At 42.5% G+C, this 25,929-nt stretch overlaps 1 protein-coding gene across 9 annotated transcripts in view; it reads left to right on the plus strand.

The window, feature by feature from the left end:
* DRC11 (dynein regulatory complex subunit 11) overlaps window positions 1-25,929 on the plus strand; it is a 204,306-nt gene that overhangs the window by 92,884 nt on the left and 85,493 nt on the right. For 7 of the 9 annotated variants that reach the window (XM_072977292.2, XM_072977271.2, XM_072977285.2 and 4 more), the window contains 2 exons: window positions 13,079-13,163; window positions 13,734-13,772. In XM_072977292.2, coding sequence (XP_072833393.2) covers window positions 13,079-13,163; window positions 13,734-13,772 — 124 coding nt within the window. The remainder of the gene's footprint in view (window positions 1-13,078; window positions 13,164-13,733; window positions 13,773-25,929) is intronic. The other 2 variants (XM_020802380.3, XM_078378819.1) reach the window with 1 other exon arrangement.

The raw sequence follows: 25,929 nt of genomic DNA on the forward strand, positions 1-25,929 counted from the left end.
ATCGTAGGACTTTACGATTATCCATATTTTCCAAGCAATAGATACCTAGGTGCTTAGATGAGATGTGGTGAGGGAGGTAGAAAGAGGAGTAGGGAGGGGGAATAGAATGGAGCCACAAAGAGAGAGAAAAGAGGATTCACAGATGGATCGATAAAGAGGTTGGAGAGCCAAAGAGGAGGGACCAGAGAGAGGGAAAGAGGTTTCACTTGTGGGAGCCTACTCAGAAGGAAACTTGATTGAACAAAGTAGGGTTTATTCCCAGATAAATCTGTCTAATGGGTTTTGAAACTTAATTCCATAGGCTGCAAATATATAATACCGTGGCCTAGATATCCAGATGATCTTTTTCTATTAAAAATGTGGGTGTATTGTGAATTAAACTGCTGTTCCAATACACAAGGAAATTCAATTGTTAAAAAATCCTTATCTATGAATGTGAGGTATTGTTTATGTGTCCGTTGTTCAGAATGCCAGGAAATGGTCCACCATCACCTTGCAACATCATGCCTGCATTGCCACCAATCAACACCTAGAGACAAGTAATGAATATCTAGAGAATTTGTTGAAGAACAGCATAATTGCTTTGTGTTGGTCAGCAATGGTTGCTGGGGGAGGGTAGAAACAAGAACGGCTAAGACGGGGCTGATGTCCCTCTGTGCAAAAACATTTTGAAAGCTTGCATTGGACTTCATGAAATAGTGAAGCAAAGGTGTGAGTGAGTGCAGCACATACAACAGAGAAGCATATAGGATTTAATAGCGGGGGAGGGAGCAGTTTTTGGATGCAGTCAAAACAACTGTCATAATGTAAGAGAAGATGATGTGAAATAACATGCAAAAAGAAATCCCTTTCTCTCAAAATCTCTGTAATTCATATATCTGTGTCCTTTTTGTGCCTGTGTAGAGACCAGAACATTCCAGAGCTATGTAGCTCCTTTTGACTTCAACCCTGAACCCATCCCTTCTGCTTATGCCCTGGTATGCCCCCAGCAATCTCACCACAAATTCTTTTTTGTCCACTGCACAAATTGCAATGCAGGAACATTCCTTTTTTTTTTTTTTTGAACTTTTCAGTCTTGTCAAGTACTGACTTGTGTATAGATGTTTATGTGAATAATCTTCATGCTTCCTTAAAACACATTTTTTCACTATACTTTTGCCTTCAGTATGTTTTATCTGCATGGCCACAACCAATGATTTTTTTTAAAGAAGCATACGAAATGTTGCAGTAAATTGTCTCTTCAGAGAGACAGCAAATATGGTTTTTTTTTCCTTTCGTAGAGATGCTTCTTTCACAATCTTGCTCTATTTCTTTGGGGGGGGCAGTTAAAAAGCTAGAACTTTAAAATAGAATCCTCATCAAAACTGTATTTATGGAAACTTTCCCTAAAGGCACTTCAAACAAGCCTCTTTTTACAGTTTCAGCTACGTAGCATTTGTAGATCTCCTGTGTTCCTAAGGCTCTTCAGCTCATTATGTCTTCATCAAAACCTGGTTTCAGTGCCATGCCCTCCGATAGCAATGCCTTTTAGTATCCACTCCTGTCCATCTTCTTTTCATCTCTCTCTCTCTCTCTCTCTCACAAACACACACACACACACACACACACACACACACACACACACAGCTAGTAAGAAACATCTTGATACAAGCAGAAGAAAATTAAGAAAAAAGCATAGAAATTGGATGAGGCCTTACTACTTTGTCAACAATAATGATAGCAGGAGATTGTCTACTATCATAACTGTTCCTTCAGTCCTGATATGACTGTGCATTCTCATTCTGGAGATGATTCTAATCTGAATCATCTATGTTGAAGTTCTGGGATTAAATGAGTTCCTTAGAAAGTCCTCAGATTAGATTATCCATGTAGGTTCTGTTTCTGAAGGAAAAATCCAAAAATAAATTCCCTTCATGTTGCATAGAGCAGGGGTCCCCAACCCCTGTTCCGTGGCCTGATGTTGGTCTGTGGGCTTCCTGAAACTGGGCCGTGGAGACGGATCTCTGCCCCCCCTGCACACACACACGCACGGTGAGCATGTCGTGCTTGCGAAGGGGCATGTCACACTTGCAGAGGGGCGTGTCGTACTCGCAAGTGCCCAACTCCCGTTCCTCTCTGGTTCCTTCTGGGTCACTTTTGGGTATCCAGCCTCAGTCCCTTTGGTGACCCATTTGGTGATGAAGCTACCAGGACTGGCACTTACAATACCACCTCCACTCCTGGGTTGGGATAGGACAATCCTACCGCTGCTGCACCTCCATGGTCCAGCACTGTCTGTGGTGACTGGTATCAAGAGAGGTCAATGAAGGTGTAGTCCACTGCCCACAGAGCCATGGTCTGGTTGGCCTCCTCCCTCTGGCTTTCTTTCTTTCTGTGCAGCCATCCCTTTCCTCTTAAGCATCCCCCCTTTTATAACTATCAGTCCATTCTGAATGGATCCCTCCCTCTCATGTAGCCCCTCCATATTCTCTCCATGCACAACGGGCAGCTCCTCTTCCAGTCCTATCACCTCAGTATCTTCTGAGGGCAGGGCTGTGCCCTGCCTTGGCAGTATGGTGGTTAAGGAGACTCTCCTTCCTACCAGCCACTCACCAGTAATGGGGCAAGGATTGCTCACAGGCATGAGAGGTGAGAGGCACAGTTGTGGACTCATTGTGGCAGTCCCACCAGTTTCATCACATTATACATAATGAGCATTTATTTGTTCCTTTGGTTGTGACATTATAGTGATAAATAAGGCAAGGATTTCTATGACCTAAAAATGTCAGAAATATGCTAGCATTTATGGCCTTAAAATTGCTTATTAAATTAAACAAAAATATGATTTCACAGTTTTTCTGAAAAAAACTTGTGCTTATACATATAAATAAACATTAAAGGGTGTATTCTTCTTTACTTCTAGTGCAGAAGTGCCATTATTGAAGGAATCAAATGAACATTTTGAAAGTAAAATGGTCATGCCTGGATTAGTTTTCATCAATAGCAGAACTGCATTGAATTATCACGTGCATCTTGAGGTTATTAAAGTCAAAACTCTGTTATCCATCAATATCCTCTTCTATCTGGAAAAACTCCATTCAGCATAACAAGAGGTTATAGGAATTTGAAAAAAGTTAACTCATCTGGAGAAAATTATTTCTTGAAATCATTAAATTTTGCATCAAGTCCATTTAGAATGTAACTTATTTTGCAAAGTGTTGAATAACCCAGATTAGATTGCAGCACTCTTTGCAGTTTATCACTAATTTTTTCACTTTCCCCTTTGTTCGCTTTAGATCACCCTCAGTTTGTTTCACAATTTTCAGTGCATCACTAAGTTCCATTCCTGCAGTTTCAAGGTGGGTGATTGTTTTTGATAATCCACTGGAGTTAGATTTTATATGTACTAAGTTTCCAGGCAAGGTATTAGAAAAGGAATCTTACACCATCTTAATGAAGGAATATCACATCAGTCAAATTCTTTATCCTCCCACAAGGAATAATAATTTGTTGAATATTACATAGCTGCATCCATCCAAGTCCCCCAGTGCATCATGACAGTTTGGGAAGGGAAGGCCAAAGAAGGAAGCAGTTTCTTTGAACTTTAGTACTCGAAATTGATCTTTAATGAACATTTTTTCCCATTTAAAATTAGCTAATTTACATCAGAATAGTTGCTTTAAATCTCTTCGGCCATATAGACCATATGCAAGGCATGTGATACAGATTATTTTCTCTTAAAGAAGTCTCTCAGCTACCTTAGTCATGTATGGAGCAGCATCAGTTAAAAGGAGGAGGTTGTTACACTGTCTAGCCAGAGTAGTTTCATAGAATCATTGAGGTAAAAGTAAAGGTAAAGGTTCCCCTTGACAATTTTTTGTCCAGTCGTGTTCGACTCTAGGGGTCGGTGCTCATCCCCGTTTCCAAGCCATAGAGCCAGTGTTTTGTCCGAAGACAATCTTCCATGGTCACATGGCCAGTGCGACTTAGACACAGAACGCTGTTACCTTCCCACCAAGGTGGTCCCTATTTATCTACTTGCATTTGCATGCTTTCAAACCTCTAGGTTGGCGGGAGCTGGGACAAAGTGACGGGAGCTCACTCCGTTGCGTGGATTCTATCTTACGACTGCTGGTCTTCTGACCCTGCAGCACAGGCTTCTGCGGTTTAGCCCACAGCGCCACCACGTCCCAAGTATCATTGAAGAGCATAGTAATAGTGGAATTATTTACTTTTTTTTTTAGAACTTCACATTTTAGAAGAAATACTTCACCAGGCTTATCACATTTCAGAGAGCCAATAATAACATTAGCTACATACAGTGCATTCTGTTTACATCCCTTTTTTCATCTATTAAAACCCATATCTTATTGTTGGCAACAGGAGAGCTTATCTTTCCTAACACATCTTCATAGCAGGCAGAAATGTAATTTTTCCTTAGAATTGATTCATTTGGAATCATGTGACTGGTGTACTTCTCCAAGAAATATTGGCAGCTACTACCTAATTTCTTTAAGCAAATATTAGAAGTAATCATCATTGTACAGAGATCCTTACAAAAATCTGACCAGTTATTTGATGAAGCTGAAGTTAAAGAAGAAGCTCTCTCAAAAAGGAGACATTGCCTATTCTCAGCCAAGGTAAATCTTGCTAAACAACTCTTATATACCACAATATTATTGAATATTAAAATGCTTTTGGGGCAACACCTTAACTTTACACAATTTACAAAATGAAATATCACCATCCCTGCTAGAAAGGGGCATGACTTAAGTCAGTCTGGAATGACCTCCCTCTCCCAACACCCCCCCCCCAGCCTGCTGCCCCACTCGCAAGCCTCTGTGCGCCACCCAGGTTGTTGTCCTTCACTGGCAGCCCAGTCCAGGAAAGAGCACAGGTTTTCCTTCCCTGCCTCCTCTGGTAGCCAACCACCCAGATGAGGAGGTGGGACAGGGATTCTCCCTGCATAGCCATTGAGTGGTCAGCTACCAGAGAAGGTGGGGAAGGGAACCCCAAGCTCCTTCCTGGATTAGGCACCCAAGCAAAGGAGGATGACTTGGGTGGGTTTGTGGAGACTTATGAATGGGGCAGCCAGCCAGGGGGTGGGAGAAAAGGAATATGCAGCACCTGTGGTGTCGCACTGAGAAATTTGGTCACTCCGGGCTGACTTAAATCATGTCCATTTCACTACTGAAAGGCCACTGCCCAAATTCTTGAACGAAATACTGTAATTTTGCAGTCACCAAGCATGTACATTTAGGCATGTTAAAATCATTGGGAAGGTTACCAATGACCAAAATATGACCCAAATATAACATTTATTACAAAATAAGCAGAAATATGGCATAGCTTTTTTAAAAGGTCAAAATATTACTTTGCAGGCAAAATGAAAAACACATAATTCTCACCAGATTGCTCATAAATATGTTTTCATAAGTTTTCACTTAAAAATTCAAATAAAGGTTGCAGAAAAAATGTGACATGTCATAGAAACCCTAGCAACTGACACTGGAGTTTTTGATACTTCTCATTTTTTCTTAACCACCAATATTTGAACTGCTTAAACATGGAATACAAATTTCTGTTATTTCTGCAACATGCAGTACAAGCAGAAACAAGTAGAAATTCACTTCAAAACACTGATCCAATGTAAAAGCACAGGAGGGGTTTGACCATTATTTGTTTCCTATGGTTTGTGGCCTCTTCTCATTTAAGTGTTTCTACCTTCCTTGTCAAAAGTGGCTGATAAAACCTTGGGCAAGTGTGTAAATTGCTATTGTATATGGATATTATGTAGTTAACCATATAACTTTATTAGTGAATGTTTCAAAAATATTGCTCTTAAGATTTAAATATGACAAACTTGATTTGATTAGTGTATTCAGCTCCCTGTTGCCTGGAGACAGAGCTGAACCTTTGGCCCCCAAGCTGGGCCAGACCAACACACAGTCCCAATCTCTCCTTAAGGGGATTCTTTCATATCCAGAGATGACAGGTTTCAGCCTGCCACCCCAGCACCAGCTGGATCCACCCAAATGGCCCAACCACCAACAAAGATGTGCTAGAATGCAATAATATTTGCATCAACCCACTGTACTTGACCACCATAAACAGGGAGGGAAGATCAGCAAACTGACTGAGGGGCCTCAGAGCTTTATTTTTAAGCAGGGGAGACAGGCCAGAGAGAGAACTTCATCGCATGTCAAATTGCAGTAGCAGCCAAAGGGAGACCACGAAACTTGGCATCTAGAATTAACTTCTCAGTTAATTGTATTAACAAAGATATAAGATTGAGCTAACAATGGGCAATGATTTGCCACTGTTTACTGAGAGTGTCCTGGATGACCTATTCTTGCTCTTATGTGCATGGAATTAGTATGTTGACTTAATCAAAGATAAAGCCAGTTTCAGAGGAAAGCAAAGTATCTCCATAAATTTGTGAGGCTTTTTATTTGCCTTGGCTTTAATTAATCATATTAGCAGTTTTTCCGATCATATTTACAATTGCAATTATTAACATCAAGAATAGCATCATCACAAGCCCATATAAATTGAAAAAAAGGAAACAAAAGTATGGCTAACACCTCCTTGGATCTGTCTGTGAAGGTTCTCAGTTGTCCAGGTGAGATTATCTGGAAGTTGAGTCATGGCAACTGGACTTCTTTCTTATTAGGTTGAAAAGTTTCGCTACTCATCCAAGTTGCTTCCTCAGTTTGAGGAGATTTGGTGAGAGACCCTTGATATATCCTCCACGTATGTTTCACTTCCCCCTCATCTGAATAGGCTTGTTAGAAGGACAAAGGACTGGGGTTGAGGGATAATCCCACTTCTGCAGTCCATGTCCACGCATTGTCATGGGTGACTCAACTTCCAGACCTCCTTGGATCCTCTACTTATATGATCTGGAAGAGCTTATTCAGAAAGTCAACTCTGAATCTGTGGTCTGTCAAATATGTTTATTCAGTTTTCAGTCTTATCTAAACTTGTCAGTGGCTGAAACTCTGTTGCTTAGCATAGTAAATCACACTAGAATCTTTGGAGATTTACTAAGTCACAATTTGAATCAATGAAACTTACAGAAGAGCTGCTTCATTATGATAAGCAACAGGATTTCAGCTTCTGTCTCTGCTATAGTCATTAAAAACTTTCTGTATGCTTTGCATGTTTATACAAGGATAACATCCGTATTCCGCATTGCAGTTGGCCCATTGACACACAACCATACCAAGCATTACTTACTATGGGTCATCCTGTGCTTCTTGTGTATCAAGCATCCCTTTGTTCTCCAGAGAAAATATATCCAGGAGGGAAGAAAATAATCTTTATTATCTCTGGCAGTTATAGTCAGCCTAGTGTCCTCCAGGTATTTTGGACTACAACTCCCATAATCCCTGGCTGCGGGTTACGGATCATGAAATCATAGAATAACTGAGTTGGAAGGGGTCTCTAAGGACATCAAGTCCAACCCCCAAGAATTCAAAGCAGACCTGACAGATGGTTGTCCAATTTTCTCTTGAAAATTCTTTCCAGTGTTTATGAAAGTTGTAATCGAAAATGCCCTATGAAAGTGCTTATGGGGCAGAGGACCGTGGATGATGTTTTTCATTTGGATACTAGATTCAAGATTTAGAGAATAATTTCTCTGCCCAGTAATAGGTTATGATTTCTACCTATTTCTTCTGAGCATTTTTGCCTTGTCAAGATACCACAAAGAACAGGTTCTCAGGTTCTCCCCACTAGTGAGGTTCAGCTGGTTTATGTATATTTAAAAATTGCATAATGTTGAGGCACAGTGTAATAGAGCATGAAACAAATGTACAGAGCTTGAAACCTATGCCACATGTTGGACCCTCTTTCTCATCAGAGGATGACAGATTAATGAAGAGAACAGCTGAAACTGCTGAAGAATTGACTTGAGGGTAATCAGGGGCTGCAATGAGTCATTAGTTACATTTGTTTTTAACAACACATCCCTTTCTAATGTGGCCAAAATATGAAGCAAGCCAAGTCATTTCTACATCCAATTCAGTGCCAAGAATAATTTTAAAATGGGTGTATAAAACGCATTAAAGACATAATCTGGCAAAACTTCTGATATATAACTTAACATCAAAATTGGATGTCTGCCATTTGCCATTCTTCCTTGATATCAGTATTTTTTAATGTAAAAACCATTTTCCATGAAAAATATTTTAAAATATTTGAGCAGCAAAAAGAAATACTATTTTACTCCTTCCCTTGCCCTGTAATTAATTTACGTTTGTAGAAAGAGAATGAGAGACACGTCCATCAGTGGCTCAGATATTCCACGTGAAGCAACATCCGCCTGTTATTAATATATTTAAGAAGAGGGAGAATTTTGCAGAACTGTTGTTGAGGGACAGGTTGAGCTCAAGGGGAATCACACATGAAAACTCTGTCAACATGGGATTATTAAGAGTCATGGAAGTTATGCTTGTAACTGTGTATAAGTCCCATTGGTGTATATTTCCGTGGAAAACTGGCACAAGTTATGAAGTTGCCATAGACTTTGCCCTCCCAACCCCGGAATAAAATGCGAGACACTGATATGGGTTAAAAATATGGGCCACACTTTATTAATATACATCAATATTCCAAACTTTTCACTCACAAGGAGGGGCCTGCCGTAGTGCGGAAACAGTCCAATGGTGTGAGTATCTAAATACTCCTAGGTCAATGAAAGGGCGAGTCCCCGGCCCCAGGCTCCAGCGACCTTAAGGATAACAGGAACCTGGCTGGCCGCTAACAAACACCCCCAGACCTTGGACCCCCTTTATTTGAGGGTTGTCAGTTTGGAAGTGGCCCAGTGCATCTTCCCGCCACAGGCACTGTAATCGCACGATCCGCAGTGCCATGCGGTAGGATGTACTGTTGGCTTACTTGAAATTACTGCGGGACCCACCGTAAATGCCTATTTTTTCTGCACTACCCGCCAGTGTGACCGAAGCTAATTCCACCGACTTGCCACAAACCTCTTCTAGTGTGGGATAGGCAAAAACTCCCCCATCCACAGGCCAATCAGGATGAGGGCCAAAATTCTTATCCGGCCCCGTAACAGCAACCAGAATAACTCACACTAGAATTGGGGAGGGCGGGTGGGTGCCCGAAAAGAAGAGGGCATTTCCGGAGGGGAAGGCCCTTTAAATACGCGGGCTTTCCCCTCCCACCTGGGGATCACGTGAGGCCCGTCTCGCGATATCCCGGGTGGAAGGCAAAGCCAGCTTCGCTGCTCGAGGTCCAGGGACCCTCCAGCGGCTGGATCATTTGCGTAGCACAGCAATCATTGACTTGGTGCATGACAACAGATTCCTGTGCTAATCTCTTAATCATCTGAAATCCATGCCAGTAGATTTAGACTGGCTTAAATTATGGTTAAAAGAAACACCTTCTGCCAGGTAATGCTAAGAAGGGTTGCAGTCCAAACAAAAAATTCTAATGTAAAAACTGGAAGTCAGGTCATCACCAAATTTTGTACAGCGCTTTGTGCCACATTTCAGGACATTTGGGCAAAGAGGTTTTGGGTTGTGAAAAATAACACTGCTTTTATCCCGTGCAGAAAATAACAATCAAATATATACAGCCATTGGGAAAAAATACATTGATAAGGAAAAAAAATGCCTACTTGTAGAGAAAATGACCCCTTGCAGCCTCTTCCCCCCCCCGCAAATAAATCAACACATTCTTGTCTCCAAAAGCCCTTTCATAATTAGTGCTTTTTAAGCCAGAAAAATGCTGAGTTTATCAGCTTGTCTCATAAGCTTCCAGCCATCCAAGTGAAATGTTGACCTTGCCACTCTGAATGGACTCTGAAACAAAGATATTAACTCCTTCCTGGCTGACCATTTTTAACTGCTTTTTAAAATACATTTTTAAAAGAATAATATTTTTTATAAACATTTTATTGGTTTTTCAATCTATCTACATTGTTTTGTGCTTGTCAAACATCGTGTTACATGCTTTGCTTACAATTATTTGTTTTTTACATCTCAGTTTTTTACATTCCCGGTTGTCCCCCCAAATTCCAAACATCTTTCAAACGTTCAATCCATTCATGTACAAATTTTAGTATATAATATGACTACTATCATAATATTACTCTCATATTGTATAATATTCTCAAGGTCTTCTAATAACGTTCTTATTGAAAGTGGTTCCAGATCCATGACCCAGCTTTATATCTAGTTTAGTTTACCTAAAATAAAAAACCACCATGTTACATCTTTACCCTGATTAGAGCTCCCTTATTTCAATTTAGTTCTCCTTTTTAATATAAAGAATATACCCTTTTACAATTCCCGATGTTAAATATATACATATTTTCAATATTAAGGGGCCCTTCCTTGTTTTCCCCTTTTTCATCTTTCTAGGTAATTCCCTCTCTGATTTCTCTTTTCACATTTAGTATTTCTGTGTCTCTAAGCAGTCTGTCATCTTTCATGTCCTCTGAAACCATTTTGTACATCTGATTTATGTCCACTAACTCTTTATGTACTTGGTCTATCTTCAATGGATCTTCCAGGCTTTTTTTTGTTAATTTTGCTGTTTTTATCCCTTTGTCTTCCCTTAATACTATCCTCTGATCTAAGACTGATGTTTCTCTTAGATTAATTTCCTCCAGCTCCTGTTTTGATTGGCATACATCATCTGGAACACCCTCATTTCCTTCTTCATTGTTCCCTGTTGCTTGCGGGCTATAATTCTTCTGATGTTGATTGGATAGTTTGCCTCTTGATAATGGGATCTCACTACTTCTAGTATTGTTTGAAGGGTAGATTTTATTTCATCCCAAAATTGTCCTTGTTGTGCCATTCTGTTCCAGCTGCCCAAGTGCTTAGGCCAAGATTCAAGGTCCCCTGTGGAATTAGGCCATCAGGCCGCGGATACAAATATTGCAACCTACCCTGGTATTTTGGGGGCTCAAATTTGGTTCAGGCCTATTTAGCCAAAGCGGACTTTTGAAATGACTCTGATCAATTAGGATACGGATACAATCATCGATTAAAAAGAATAATATTGAGCAGCTCATTTAAACTGAGAAATTATTTGGGGGAGGGGTCAGCTTTGGGAATTTTCTCAAAGCATATTTTAACTGGTTTACTCATGAGTAAGGAGACAGTAGCAACAGCAGTGAAGGACAGCTGCAGCAATGAGGAGGAAAAATTATGGTTAAGGTTAGGGAGACAGAAGGGAGGGAAAATCACGTTCCCCCACAAGACCTTTGTCACTGTAAATGAGTGACTGATTTCCAAAATACTAAGAATTCTGCTCAGGTAAACCGACAGCATCTTACGGTAGGTTCTCCTCTCTTCCTGTTGTTTAGATTCATGTGATTTCATATGATTGTAGATGTTATCCTCCCTAAACCACTGTCAGATCATACTTCCTTTTTGCACCACAGATGACACCACATAAACCATGAGTCACCCAGCACGTGGCTTTGCAGTCGTGCAAAAACATGGAGCTGATGCACGGATCTTCATGGATCCACATGATTTTTCTGTAGAATCATCCCCAAACCACTGTCCAATCATAGGCCCTATCTCTGCCCACACACTAGAACAGAGAATTTGTGGGGCCTTCATCACATGGCTTTGCAGTGGTGCAAAAACATGAATCTGAAAAAAGACCCTCATAGATCTACATATTTCTGGAGGATCACACTCAAATCACAGTTCAATCATATGGGACCATCAATGCCCACAGATTACAAGACAGAAATCATGGGTCCCTAAGCACATGGCTTCGCAGTGGCACAAAACACCAATCCAAGGCAGAGATGCTCATAGATCCAAATGATTTTTCTGCAGAATCATCCTCAAACCACTGTCCAATCATATGGACCATCAGTGCCCACAGACTACAAAGACATCATGGGTACCCCAGCACAGGCTTTGCCGTGGTGCACAAACATGGACCCAACATATAGACTCTCATGGATTCACATCATTTTTATGCAGGATCATCCCAAGCCAGTGATTTGTTTCTGTAGACCACACACTGGGGCCTGAGAGACTAAGAGAAGGGCTTCCTGGAAGTTCTTTAAAAGCAGATGGAGTTAGGTGCTGCCATTGGTGTTGTGAGCATCTATCAAGCAAGGAGAGACGGTAGTCCCAGGATGTAAAATGTGTATCAATACATTCCGTCTCTGGAACCCACAAATACGAAGGGAAGCATATTTAACGAATCAGCAATTTTAGACGAATATCACGATTCATTTTTTTATTCGTCCCCATGTCTATTCAAAACCCATTGGACAGATTTCTCTGGAAATAAGTCACATGTAACTCAATAGGACATCCTTCTGAGTAGGCTTCCACAAGTGGCTCCTCTCTCCCTCTCCTCCCCTCCACATTTCCCCACCAGCACCATGTTCAGTAGCACTTATTCCTGTGGTAAGGATGTAGTTCCAATAAACTCTCTTGCCCAAAAGTAAGCTGCATTCACCTACCTCAGTGAGACTCATTACTTTCCTGAAGTGCTAACAAGAAGTTTGGACAATTGCTATGGAATATTGTAATGAGAATACACAGCTAGAGTTTATGAAAATTTTACTATGCAGAACAAGATGTATCTTGTAAACAGAAGGTGGGTCAGATTCAAATAACAAAAAGCAGATGAGAGCATCATATTCTTTTCAAGAAACAGAAGTAGGCATTTGAAAAATAACCACAGAATTAGCTATCTACTAGCAAAAATGGTTGCAGGGCAGAAACCTTTTTTTAAAATTTTAGCAAAATAGAGCTTTAAAAAGTACTCACCAAAGTCTCTCTAAAGCTTGGTACAGAGCAAGCCCATACTGTTCATTTTGTTGATATACCAGTTCAAGAACAAGTACCAAAAGTTATTACTGTACTTTTTTTTTTGAATGAATCATGTCAGTAATGGCTTAGGAAATGCTCAGTTGACACAATATCTGAGGTGTAATCCTGTGCTTTTCTAATGTGTCCACAGCACATATTCACCTTTATAAAACTCATGCAAAGATTAAAAGAAATCTCCATATCTTATATAAGCATTTGCTTTGGAGTAAAAAATGAAAAAAACATGATTTTAAAATGGAAATTTTGCTTTCATGCAGACATGTTACAGGAAAGTTTCCTGATTATCCTGATGAAGAACAAGGTGGTTCAGCTTCTCTTTTTTCTGACAAAACTCCAGAGCAGGTAAGATCTGTTTCAAACATATGTGTTGTTGTTGTTGTTTAGTCGTTTAGTCGTGTCCAGGGCTTCCTGTCTTCCACTGCCTCCCGGAGTTTGGTCAAAAAAGAGTGTATATTTATTTATTTATTTATTTATTTATTGGACTTATATACCGCCCCATAGCGCTACAAGCACTCTCCGGGCGGTTTACAATTTTAATTATACAGGCTACACATTGCCCCCCCAGCAAGCTGGGTACTCATTTTACCGACCTCGGAAGGATAAGTATACATGTGTGTAGACGACCTGTAAAGGAGTTTGGGGTGGGATTTTTGTTTTCTTCAATTTGAAATCAAGTTACCTATACAGTGATGCCTTGACTTATGAATGTCCTGACATACGACCATTTCGAGTTGCAACCAGCTCCGGCCACAAAATTTTGCTTCGACTTGCGGCTGGAGCTTTGAGTTGTGATCAAAAGAGGCAGGGGAAAAAGGCGGGGAATTCCAATTACTGTAGAGGGCTAACCATTGGTCTGCGAAGAGCTTCTTTGTAGCTCTTTCACCCCAACGGATCATGTGTGTGCATTTGCAGAGAGGCTTTGGACTGCCTGGTGCTGCTTTCTACTTCTGGGTGAGTACATTTACAGAGTTTTGCAGGGTTTTGCAGGGTGGGTTTGGGTTTGGGGGGGTTATGTTTCTGTGCTGTGATTTTGTTTTTGTTTTCCGGTGTGTGTTTTTCCCAGCCCCATCTCGTTCCGATAGAGCTGGATGGGGGGGGGTATTTTTGATTCCCCCCCTCCCAGCCTCATGGCGTTCCGATGGGGCTGGCTATGTGTGGGGGGCGTTTTTGATTTTTTCCCCCAGCCCCGTGGCATTCCATTGGGGCTGGCTGTGTGTGTTGGGGGGTTGTTTTAGATTTTCCCCCCAGCCCCATGGCGTTCCGATGGGCCTTGGAGTAGGGTTTTGTTTTGGGGTTTTTTGTGATTTTTTTTTTGTCTGGATTGGATTAATCATGTTCTAATGCATTCCTATGGGAAATGGTGCTTCGACTTACGACCATTTCGAGTTACACCCATCTTCTGGAATGGATTGTGGTCGTAAGTCGAGGCACCACTGTATGCAATGTGATGTAACTGGGAAAAAAGCAGTCATTTTCAAAATTAGTGGTTTGCTTTTAGAAATTAGAAACTGCCATTTCTAATAAGGTTCTAAGATGGTATTAATATTATAATGAATTCTGAAGTCATTGGAGAAATTGAGAAAACCTATTAACCTCTGTCTGCCTTCTTGCTTCCTCTGCTCATGCAGCTTCTAATGTTGAGTTGCCTGAAGAGTTGTCACATGAGAAAAGTGACTCTAAATCTAAGAGTTTTGAATTTATACAATATTTTCAATATGCTAATTCTCAAACATTTTCTTATACCTATGATTATCCACTAGTTCTTCAACGTGGTTCTCTATGAATCCACACTGATGGGTTAAACAGCGCCTGCGCTGGTCCTCTCGGAATTTTCCAGAGCTATAGGGAAAAAGATACAAAGTTTAGGTTGGCCTGTATTGCGCACGCTCCGCCCGCCAAAACCCCAGTTCCATTTTTCCGCCCACGGAGTTGGAACATCTCGGCTTAGAGCTCTTGCTAAATTGCTTATTTGTTGCCTAATTTTCGAGCTGTTTCTGACTATATTGTCTATCCGAACCTCTGTTGCCCTGACCGCGGACTGCCTGACCTTTCCTTTGCCTCTGTCGCTTACAGCAAGTACTTGATTGCTTCTATTGTCTCCTAATTGTGACCTATTTACCACCTGCTGAGGCGCCACACGCCAACCGGACTCTTTCTATTCAGTCCCTCTTTGTTTGTTCTCACGCTGCTTTACTTATGTCAGCAAAAAGAGGACCCTTCAGCCGCTGTTCTTCTTGCTCCAGAAAGTTGACTTTCCAGGACGGGCATTCCCTCTGTCTTTTTTGTCTTGGGAAGTCCCATTCGACTACCCATTGCAGACATTGCAAGGACTTCACTAAAGCTACCTTGAAAGCCCGCCAACAGCGACTTAAGTTTTTTCTGTGGAACCAGGCTTTGTCCGCATCCCAACCTTCTGATATGGATTCCGTGCAATCTGCTTCTATGGTCCGGTCTGAGGTAACAGTTGTCTCTTCCCCCTCGACTACCAAGGAACCGGCTAAAACACCTTCAAAATCTAAGGCTAAGAAGCAAGTGGCGGGAAAGAAGGCTTTGTCGGAGTCTTCGGCTCCCTCGACATCGGAGCCGAAGCAGAAGACTGCCACCCAGAAACAGAAGGCAAAGACCAAGGAGATTACATTGGTAGTCCCACCGGTCTCTGCTTCCTTGCCTTCTCCACTGCTGGAAGACTTGTCTCAAGATCAAGACTCGACATCCGAGCTAGGAACCTCCCTTCCACCTCGACAGGAGCCCCCGGTGGATGTGGGCAGGTCTCCTACAGCTAGCCAGCTTGGTCAAATCATCGCTGGCTTAGCAAATGCCCCTTCTAGCCCAATTCTCACTGGGTGGGCGACTCGATCCCCATCTGTCATTTCGGGATCACTTCCTTCCCGGTCTCCTCCTGCTCCTCGAGGTCGACCAGAGAAGGTAGTCGAGGGCGACGTCCCTCGGCGTCCGCTTTTGGACAGGGATGAGGATGAACCACCAGCAAAGAAGCGTCGCCGTCACCACAAGCATAAGCATGGCCATCGACACCGATGGGACTCCTCCCCTACCGACTCCGACTACAGTCGAGGGCGCAAGAGATCTCGCCATCGACGTAAAAGGAGATACTATTCAACGGACTCCTCCTCTTCATCAAGGGATAGGAGGCACAGGAGGAAGAGGTCCCGATATTCCTATTCCTCTTCCTCTCGGTCCCGGCCCTCGCCTAGGAGCCCTCCATCGAGAATACCTCTTGACACCGAGCCCCATAAGACTGCGGCTTCGAAGTCTACTGCGGGTTCTTCACATCTTCCCACGCAGCCGCCCCTCGCTCCTCGACCGGCCCCACCGGTGCCGAAGCAGGTCGACGCCGTGCCTGATTGACCTCAACCTATCCAACCCCTCACTCGGACGATGACCTACCTAGAGGTGGAGACTCTTCTAGTCAGGAAGAGGATGATGAATCGGAGGTGTCCATCGACACTCCTGTGCCAGGCGAACCTCTCCCTCCAAGTGCAGCTGACTTGCATCCCTCGTCACTCTCAAAGGATTTTTCCTCTTATTCTCAAATGATTTCCCGCATGGCTAAATCTTTGAAACTGGCTGTTGAACAGTCCCCTCGAAGGGAAGAAGACCTTATTTTTGGAGACATCAATGCTGAGAGGCCTCTCATACATACCGGAATTGCTTGACCTAATCAAAGAATATTGGGAGCACCCAGCCAATCCCACTACTATTTCTAGGAGGACGGAAAATCTTTACCGTATTCACGGCAAGGATACTTCTTTTCTTGTCCTTCATCCGGCACCTAACTCCCTTATAGTGGAGTCCAGTTCTACCAAGACTCCAGCAAAGGGTCGCCCTACACCATCTAACAAAGAGGGTAGAAATTTGGAGATCCTGGCATGTCGGATGTATTCCATGTCCACATTCATTCTCCGTGCAGTGAATTATTTGGTCGCCATGGGGGCCTACCGAAAACAGCTTTGGTCCAGAGTCCTACCAGCATTGCAAACTTTGCCTAAATACACATGCTGAGGCACTCACAGTCTCAAAGCACCAATGCCTGGCCTCTCGTCATGTGGCTGAGGCCACAGCTAAGAACTTTGCATCCATTATCACTTTGAGACGGCATGCTTGGTTACGGTCTGCTAACATTGTTGAAGACATCAAGATGAGGGTGGAGAACTTACCCTTTGATGCGTCCGGCCTCTTCAGCCAAAATACTGAAGAAAATCTGGAGAATGTGCATAAGAGCAAAAAGACGGCTAAATCATATTCCATCCAGCCTCAAGCCAAGCCAACCAAATTTCAATGGCGCTCCAGATATACCACCCAGCCCTATCAACAGCCATCCAGTAGCACTTACCATTCTTATACTGGCCAAGCTTCCCATCACCCCTCTCAGGCATCCTCAGCTTCTGCTCCTTACAAGGCACAACCACCTCACAAGAAGCAGTCTTACAAAAACCCTGGAAAGAAACAAAAACAGTACCTTTGACTCCCTGATACCCAGACCAGCCACCAACCACACCACCCGTCTCTCTCCTTACCTCCACAACTGGATGCTCATCACTCGGGATTCCTGGGTTTTAAGCATTGTAAACTCCAGCTACCACCTGGAGTTTACAGAATTGCCTCCTCTAGGACAGGTCAACCCTACATCGTTCGATCCTGCCCCAGAGGAAGAGATTCTCACACTTCTACAGAAAGGAGCCATTCAGAGAGTATCACCAGAAGACATCCTAAGCGGCTTCTACTCCCGGTACTTGTTGGTGCCCAAGAAGGACGGTGGCTTGAGACCCATCTTAGACCTGAGACACCTCAACAAGTTTCTCAGCTCACGCCGGTTCAGGATGGTGACCCTGGAGTCCATCATTCACCTCCTGAGGAAGGGGGACTGGTTTGTGGTGGTGGATTTGAAAGACGCATATTTTCATGTAACCATACACAGGAGTCACAGGAAATACCTGCGTCTACTCTTCAACAACACAATTTTTCAGTTTGTGGCTCTACCATTCAGCCTTTCAACAGTGCCAAGGACCTTCACCAAGTGCATGGCGCCAGTAGCAGCATATCTTCGTCTCCAGGGGATCCAGATATACCCTTACATAGACAACTGGTTGATTGTCTCCAAGTCCAAACATCAGGCCCTCATAGACACCCAGTATGTCCTTCAGACGTTAGAGTCGTTGGGTCTCACCATAAACTACAAGAAGTCAAGGTTACATCCTTCTCAAGTTATGGACTACATCAGAGCGAGGATAGACTCTGTTCAAGCCCGCATGTTCATGCCTCCAGAACGCGTTCAAAAAATTCAGAGAGCCGTCAGGAAATTCAAGCCCCACGCAAAAATAAAAGCAAAAGTTGCACAACATCTACTGGGTCTTATGGCCTCCACGACCTTGACGCTCTCTCATGCTCACCTGAAGATGCGGTCATTGCAGGTGTGGATGCTGTCACTATTCAATCCGCTCCTGGACAGTCAGAACAAACGTCTGACAGTCACCCCGGAACTAGCTCGCCAATTACAATGGTGGACGTTCCTGCCTCATCTGTTGGTAGGAAGACTTTTTCGTCCACTTCAGTTGTCATCGCAGGTCACCACAGACACCAGTCCTCTGGGATGGGGTGCGCACTGCGAGGGCCATCAAATTCATGCACTGTGGTCGCACCAAGAACAACTACTTCACATCAACCACCTAGAGCTTCTGGCAGTAATAAAGGCGCTCAAGGCTGTCCTTCCACTTGTCAGTGGCAAGGCGATCCAGCTGGTCACGGACAACACCACCACCATGTTCTACGTGAACAAGCAAGGGGGAACGAAGTCGAAGTCCCTTCTACTTCTTGCAATACATCTCTGGGAGTGGTGCTACCAGGAGCACATTTACCCTGTGGCCATACACATTTCCACTTCGGACAATCTAGTCGTGGACGAGCTGAGTCGTCGCTCTTCTCAGAATCATGAATGGGAACTGGACCCAGATCTATTCCAAATGATATGCAACAAGTGGGGGACGCCATGCATGGACATGTTTGCCACCTTCATCAACAGGAAGTGTCATCTCTATGCCTCTCGTGCAGGGAGAGGCCAGGGCTCGTTGGGCGATGCCTTTATGATCCCGTGGCGCATGGGTCTCCTCTACATGTTTCCTCCTCTTCCATTAATCCAGAGGTCTCTTGTCAGGACACTCCAGCTGAAAGCGGAAGCAATCCTGATTGCACCATGGTGGCCCAGACAACCTTGGTTCTCTCTGCTGCTTCAGACAGCTGCGGACAGAATGCGACTCCCTCTCATTCCACACCTAGTCACCCAGGACTCGGGGTCGATCTTCCATCCGGATGTGGAATCGCTGCACTTGACAGTGTGGAGGATATCCCATCAATAAGGGAGGTGCTTGATAGTGCAAGAAAACCATCAACTGTTCGCCTTTACCGGCACAAATGGCAAGGCTTCCTGAAGTTTACTACAGAGCGAGGTCTACAACCTTTGCCAGTGTCACTTTCGACCTTACTGCTGTACCTTCGTTATCTATTTGACTTGGGCCTTACCAAGTCCACTCTGAAGGTTTATACATCAGCTATAGTGACTTTCCAACCCCAGGGGTCTCAGTCTGCCAAATGGTTCTCCCATCCAACTGTGAAAGCTTTTTTCAAAGGCCTGTCTAACATGAGACCGCCTGTAAAAAGACCCCTGCCTCAATGGTCATTGCAGCTTATTCTGCATTCGCTTGTTCTCCTCCCCTTTGAGCCTATGGCTACCTGCGACCTTAAGTTTTTGTCTCTCAAGACCCTGTTTCTGGTTCCTATCACCTCAGCGCGCAGAGCTAGTGAACTTGCAGCACTCCGAGTTGATACTCCATACCTTCAATTCTTTAAGGACAAAGTAGTTATGTACCCAGATGTCTCTTTTCTCCCTAAAGTTGTGTCGGAATTCCATGTTAACCAGCCGTCGCTGTTACCAACACTTTTTCCTAATCCTTCTTCGGATGTTGAGCGCATGCTCCATTGTTTAGATGTTCGACGTGCACTTTCCTTTTATGTCACAAGGACTAAAGATTTCAGGAAGGTCCAAAAACTTTTTGTGTTTTTATGGCCAACGTAAGGGATCTGCTGCCTCGTCTTCTACATTGTCCAGGTGGCTAGTTTCCACCATTTCCTTGGCCTATGAGTTGCAGCATCAACCTCTCCCAGAAGGCCTACATGCTCATTCTACCAGAGCTGTCGCCACATCTACGGCCCTGATGTGGGGAGTTGATATTCCTGGTATCTGCAGAGCAGCTACTTGGTCCAGTGTGTCTACTTTCATTAAGCACTGCAGACTGGATCTGAGGGCCAAGAATGACACCAAGTTCGGGACGGCTGTGCTCACTTCAACGCTACAGTGACGGCCCACCATCCTGTGAGTAAGCTTGTTAGTCACCCATCAGTGTGGATTCATAGAGAACCATGTTGAAGAAGGACAGGTTACTTACCTGTAAACATAGTTCTTCAAGTGGATTCTCTATGAATACACACGACCCGCCCAACCTCCCCACGTGTCCGTCACTGTGAAAAGAGTTCCAACACTATGTGCGGGCATATGGAACTGGGGTTTTGGCGGGCGGAGCGTGCGCAATACAGGGCAACCTAAACTTTGTATCTTTTTCCCTATAGCTCTGGAAAATTCTGAGAGGACCAGCACAGGTGCTGTTTAACCCATCAGTGTGTATTCATAGAGAATCCACTTGAAGAACTATGTTTACAGGTAAGTAACCTGTCCATTTTACACAGCAAATTACAGCCGACATTTTCTTATTAATTATTTCTTATACTGCAGCACAACCCCTAAATGCTGTGTGCTCTCCAGATGCTGCTGCAAATCCAATCACCCGTAGCCATCATAGCCAACAATGAAGAATGCTCCTAGTTTCACTTGCAGTAACATCTGAAAAGCCAGATGAGTTTTGCCAACCCATGCTCTAATGTACATGTTGTTCTGCTACAAGGGTTTCTGTGTCCTCTTCACAAAAATCTATGGAACATCACTTTTCTTTTGACTCAAGATTTTTGGTTCCACTGTTTTCACTGGTATGCATGTGTGTGCATTCAACAAAGCAATGAAATGCCTTCTGCACTATCCAAATAGATTATCATTATTAGATACCAATTTTACAAAATACATGTCATAACATATGAAACATATTAGAGTTTTAAATGTTTCATCATGTGCAAGAAAAACTAAACTAAACAATAGAAAGTATTTTTTTTCATGGATTACAGACCATTTCTTCAGACACATCGAGTCAAGTACAGGTTTGTTATGTTCTCTCAACTCGTTTCCAGCCTATGTTGACCCTATAAATTAGTGATCTCCATATGTCCTATCATCAGTAACCCCGGTCAGCTCTGGCAGACTCAAAGCTGTCGCTTCCTTTGTTGAGTCTGTCCATCTCTTATTTCATCTTCCTCTTTTCTCGTTACATTCAACTTTTCCAAACATTATTGTCTTTTGCTGTGAGCCTTATGTTCTCATGATGGGCCCAACATATGATAGTTTAGACATTTTTGTTTGTAGAGTGAGAGTCCAGGCTTGATTTTATCTAGGACCCATTTGATTGTTTTCCTGGTGGTCCAGGGTATCTGCAAAGTTAAATTCAAATGCCACATTTCAGATGAATCAAGTTTTAACTACTCTTTCATCAAAACGTAACACAGTTTTCCATATGTTGTACACACATATTAACCAGATAGGGAAATAAATGCATGCTTTTCTGAATTGTTTGTTTGTTTGTTTAGTGTACTGTCCCATTGGTGCATTGTTCTATTCTGGGTGGTTTACACCATGATAAACTAAAACATCACAAGAACAATAAAATTAGAAATAAATGTTCAGAAAAATAAAACAAATAGCAACAAAACATATATTATCCTGGCAACAGGTGGAACATGAAGAATGGGATCAAGTAGGTTGCTATGTAAAAAGTAACATTTTGAGATGGTTTCTAAACATTTATTTATTTATTTATTTATTTATTTATTTATTTATTTATTTATTTATTTATTTATTTATTTATTTATTTATTTATTTATTTATTTATTTATTTATTTATTTATTTATTTATTTATTTATTTATTATTGAATTTTTATCCCGCCCTTCTAGAGAAAAGTCTACTCATGGTAAATCCACCAGTCCGAATTAGTCTGTAATAGCTCAACTGAGATGTAATCTGCTCCAGGGGCAACATAGAAATTTCCAGGGTCAATACTGGAGGCCATTCTACTAGACATATCAGATCTTCCTGGGGTCCTGGAGCACTTTCCGGGTATACTGCATAAATGCTCTGAAAGTGTGTCTCCCAAGCATTGGGTGGGATACAAAAATCATGTTTAGATGAATAACCAGTCATCTCTCCTGCCACTATCCTCCAAAAGGAGAGTGAATCCTTTAAGTTAGGTGTGGTTATTAGATGCTGCCATGTCTCTTTGTGTGCCTGGTGCTTTTTGCTCTTAATCAAAGTGTTGCAATTCTTCTTCACTAAAAACCACTCAGATGGAATACTTCCCAGGTTCTGTTCCCTATGCAATCTGTTTTTGACCATCATATCATCTTTTGGTTCTTTACATTCCTTGTCAGACTAAGGTTTTGAATGGGAAATCCAGGGGGTGACTGCCACTGAGGTTTTTGTATGTTAAATGTGCTTGGAGAGAATATGTCAAATTCCCATGCGCCTCTAATATAGTTGTAATTGAATCTGTGGATATAATTGAACTGCTGAGATGCATATAAGGCTCTGGTAATAAAAGTTGTCTCATAAGATCACCCAGTTTGGTGCGCCACTTTGTGCGGGTCACTCTTGTTTCGGCTGTAATCCATAGTGCTGGTTCTCTGTCTGTGAACACTTTTGTGTCTCTAAGATTAACCTTCAGGGCCAAGGGTAAGTGATCACTCTCGGGGTGACAATCCCCCTTAAAATCATACATTAATCCCACCTGATCATTTGAGGTCATGATGTAATCTGTGGCTGAGGCTCCTAAAGTTGAGATGAATCTGCTCCTGGCATATATTCCCATTAATTAAAATCAGAATCAAACTATTAATCATGTGCATAAGGCACAAACCAGCATAATTACAGCCATGATCTTTCAATTTTCCATAACAGAGGAGTGGTGTAGAATGGTATCCAGGGGTGTCTTACTGAAATGCACAAAGAGAATCTTGTCATTTTTACCTATCTTGGCATTACAATCCCTCACAACAATAATGGAAGCCTCAGGATATAGTACTATCAGGTTGTCTATCTATTCCTCCAATTTTACCCACAATCCTTTAGACTGAGCACAAGATTGCTAGGGGGAATATGAACATTAATCAGCAGTAATATATGTAAATTAAATTTCAGAATTGTAGCAGTGGCCAACTGAAGGACAGGATCAAAGTTAAGGACAGAAGCTTATAGCTGATAGACGTATGCCCAAACTGCCCTTAAGCCGACCACCTTTTTCACTGGGAACTACTTTGAGAGAATGTGTCACATACCCATCCAGTATCAGATCCTTTTGTGTCCATGTCTCTTGAAACAGTAAGATGTCAAAATTGGCAACATATTCTTTAAAGGCAATGTCTCAAGCTTCGGTTGACCATCCCACTATATTTCAGGACAATAACTTATGTGCAGGTCTTTCTTGAGAGAGAGAAGATCGAACAATGCAACGTGAAAGGAGACATTTGCTGTTTAGATCACTTAGGTGATTAATAGCAGTGTCTAACCCAATTGCCTGTTGTTCCAGCTAGCATTTACATAAAGACTGTTGTGGAGAACAATAACATTATTCTGTGGAGTGTAGTTCGATTCCCAAGGGATGTTACTTTAGGGACAGGTAAACAGAGAACAGAACCAGGCCAAGAACAGTCCACCATTTCTGTAAATGCTGACTGGAGGGTTAAACCCCCAGTAGAGCCACATTTATCACTTGTGTTTAACATATTCACAGAGCCAGGTGTCTTCTCAGCAGCCAGGCCCCCTGGAATAATGGTATTTGCATACAATGCCTGGAGGGAACCGTTATCCCAATATCAATTCACATTGTGCCATTCCGCTACACCACTGTTAAACTGTCTCCACTTGCCAGTATTACATTTCCAGTATTTCTCGTGGTTGGGGTCATCCATCCATTTCTGATTGATGGTAAATTTCCTGATTGGCTCTTTATTCCATCCAGTATTTCTCCTTCTGGACCCTGCATGTGCTTTTCTGTTTCCGATGAGAACCGGAATTGCATTCCCCACATTCTGGGGACGTACAGCTCTTTGTCTAGTGTTTAAATATTAAGATTTCTTCATCTATAAATAACTGAGAGCACTGAACTTGGGACTGAGTCACCTGGTCAGTAAGGTATAAGCCCTCTGGGAATGTGGTGTCTATGGTTGGTACAAAATCACTAGCTGGATACATCCCAGCAACCTTTTCCTTCTGTATTGTGCCCTCCTCTCCCCACAGTCCCTTTGTTAGTGTCTTTTTCTGCTGTGATTTTAGCAGGTTGTTCCCTTGTGATGGTATCAGTGGTTTCTAACAATTTAAACAGTAGTTTAAAGTTCATGCTCCTTTTCTTCTTGACCATGTGCTTGCAGCCCTCCGTTTTCCTACCATTCTTACACTTGGTCTTTTTTTCCTTTTTTATAATGACACCTTTCCTTCTGTCTTTTAAGCTTATATTTGCTACACCATCTCCTGACCGTACTGGGGATTTTCTTGCAACTATAGAATTCTGATGAGGAACATTACAGTCGATCGTTAATTGAAGCTGTTGCAGTGGGTCTTGACTGCACTCCTGTCTGTGAAGCTATGCACAGTAGTAGCTCTTTCAGAGATAGGCCGGCAATTATGTCTACGGTTTTGGGTGGTAGATTATAATAATTAACCTTGTCAGGCAAATCTGAGGAAGTGACATTCTTCCTCTGCCCCAGGAACTCCTCTGGGTTTGTTGGTGGGATATGTTCTGCCTCCCTTAAGTGCCTTAATATACCAGTCACAATCTCTTTGATTTCCTTAAGTGTGTCTCTAATTTCCAACAAAGAGTTCTGAGTTGGGAAGCTTCCTTCATCCCTTTTAGAAGCTGGTTTATCTGGATAAATGGGAATAGATGTTGAAGGGCTAATGTTATCTGTTACTCTTTTAAGGTTCTTAATTTTGGTTACTTCTATAGCTTGGGATTCCAATGGCAAATTTCTTTGGCTTCTGGGTTCATTAATCATCACCAGATCCTCAGATGGTATAACAAGGGAGATCAAGAATTCTACAAATCTTAATTTGCCAAAGTCCACACTCAAGCTACTGTTTAATTGACCACAATCCAGTATCTGCTCATCATTCAGTAGCACTGTCTGGTAAATCTATAGGCAGGATTGCTTGTTTTTTCCAAAGGACATTCCTTCCTGTAATTGATCCTAAGGGCAGAAGACTCCTGGAACTTGACAAAATTGTAATTGTGGCTTGCTTCTTCCTCCTCCCCTTTGCAATACTGTGATTCTTCATCTCAGCTTGATTTCTATCAGAGTTTTGAGTGTGACCCAAAGGGGAGGATGGGGCCGTGGAGGCTGTGCTATTCCTTGCCCTTGCCTGATGGGATTCCAACATACCCTTACATCTTTCGTTTTAAGATCAGTAATAGGAGTAATAAATAATGGTATGATCCTCTGTATCTGGTGTAACACAAGGGGAAATAATGTCCAAAATCTCCACATCACTTTGGGGAAAATATGCCGTTGTCTACTTCAGGTATGAAAATATACCTTCCCTTCTAACTGCTCTGAGACAGCACTGTTAACTGCTGCAGTCAAACCTCTTAGTCAGAGTATTTCTCCAGTGGTGCTTAATTAATTAATCTCTGCCCAACCTCATACCTCAGAATTGTAAGATCTGCTGGCTGGCGTTTCTGCTTTTATATGCAAGAGGTTCTTCAAAGACTAACCAGTTTAGATGAGCTGCCACTGAGTTGAAATGGAGAGGAGTGAGGGAGTGCACAAGGTTCACAATAACATAGCTCTTTGTGATCCCTTGAAGCTCAAAAGTCGCAAATAACAGTGCAATAAGTTGCTTATGTTAGCAGCAAGTAAGCAAAAACTTGAGCAGCAAATGCTGTTAG

This window comes from Pogona vitticeps, chromosome 1, assembly GCF_051106095.1.
Source record: "Pogona vitticeps strain Pit_001003342236 chromosome 1, PviZW2.1, whole genome shotgun sequence".
Taxonomy (NCBI): domain Eukaryota; kingdom Metazoa; phylum Chordata; class Lepidosauria; order Squamata; family Agamidae; genus Pogona; species Pogona vitticeps.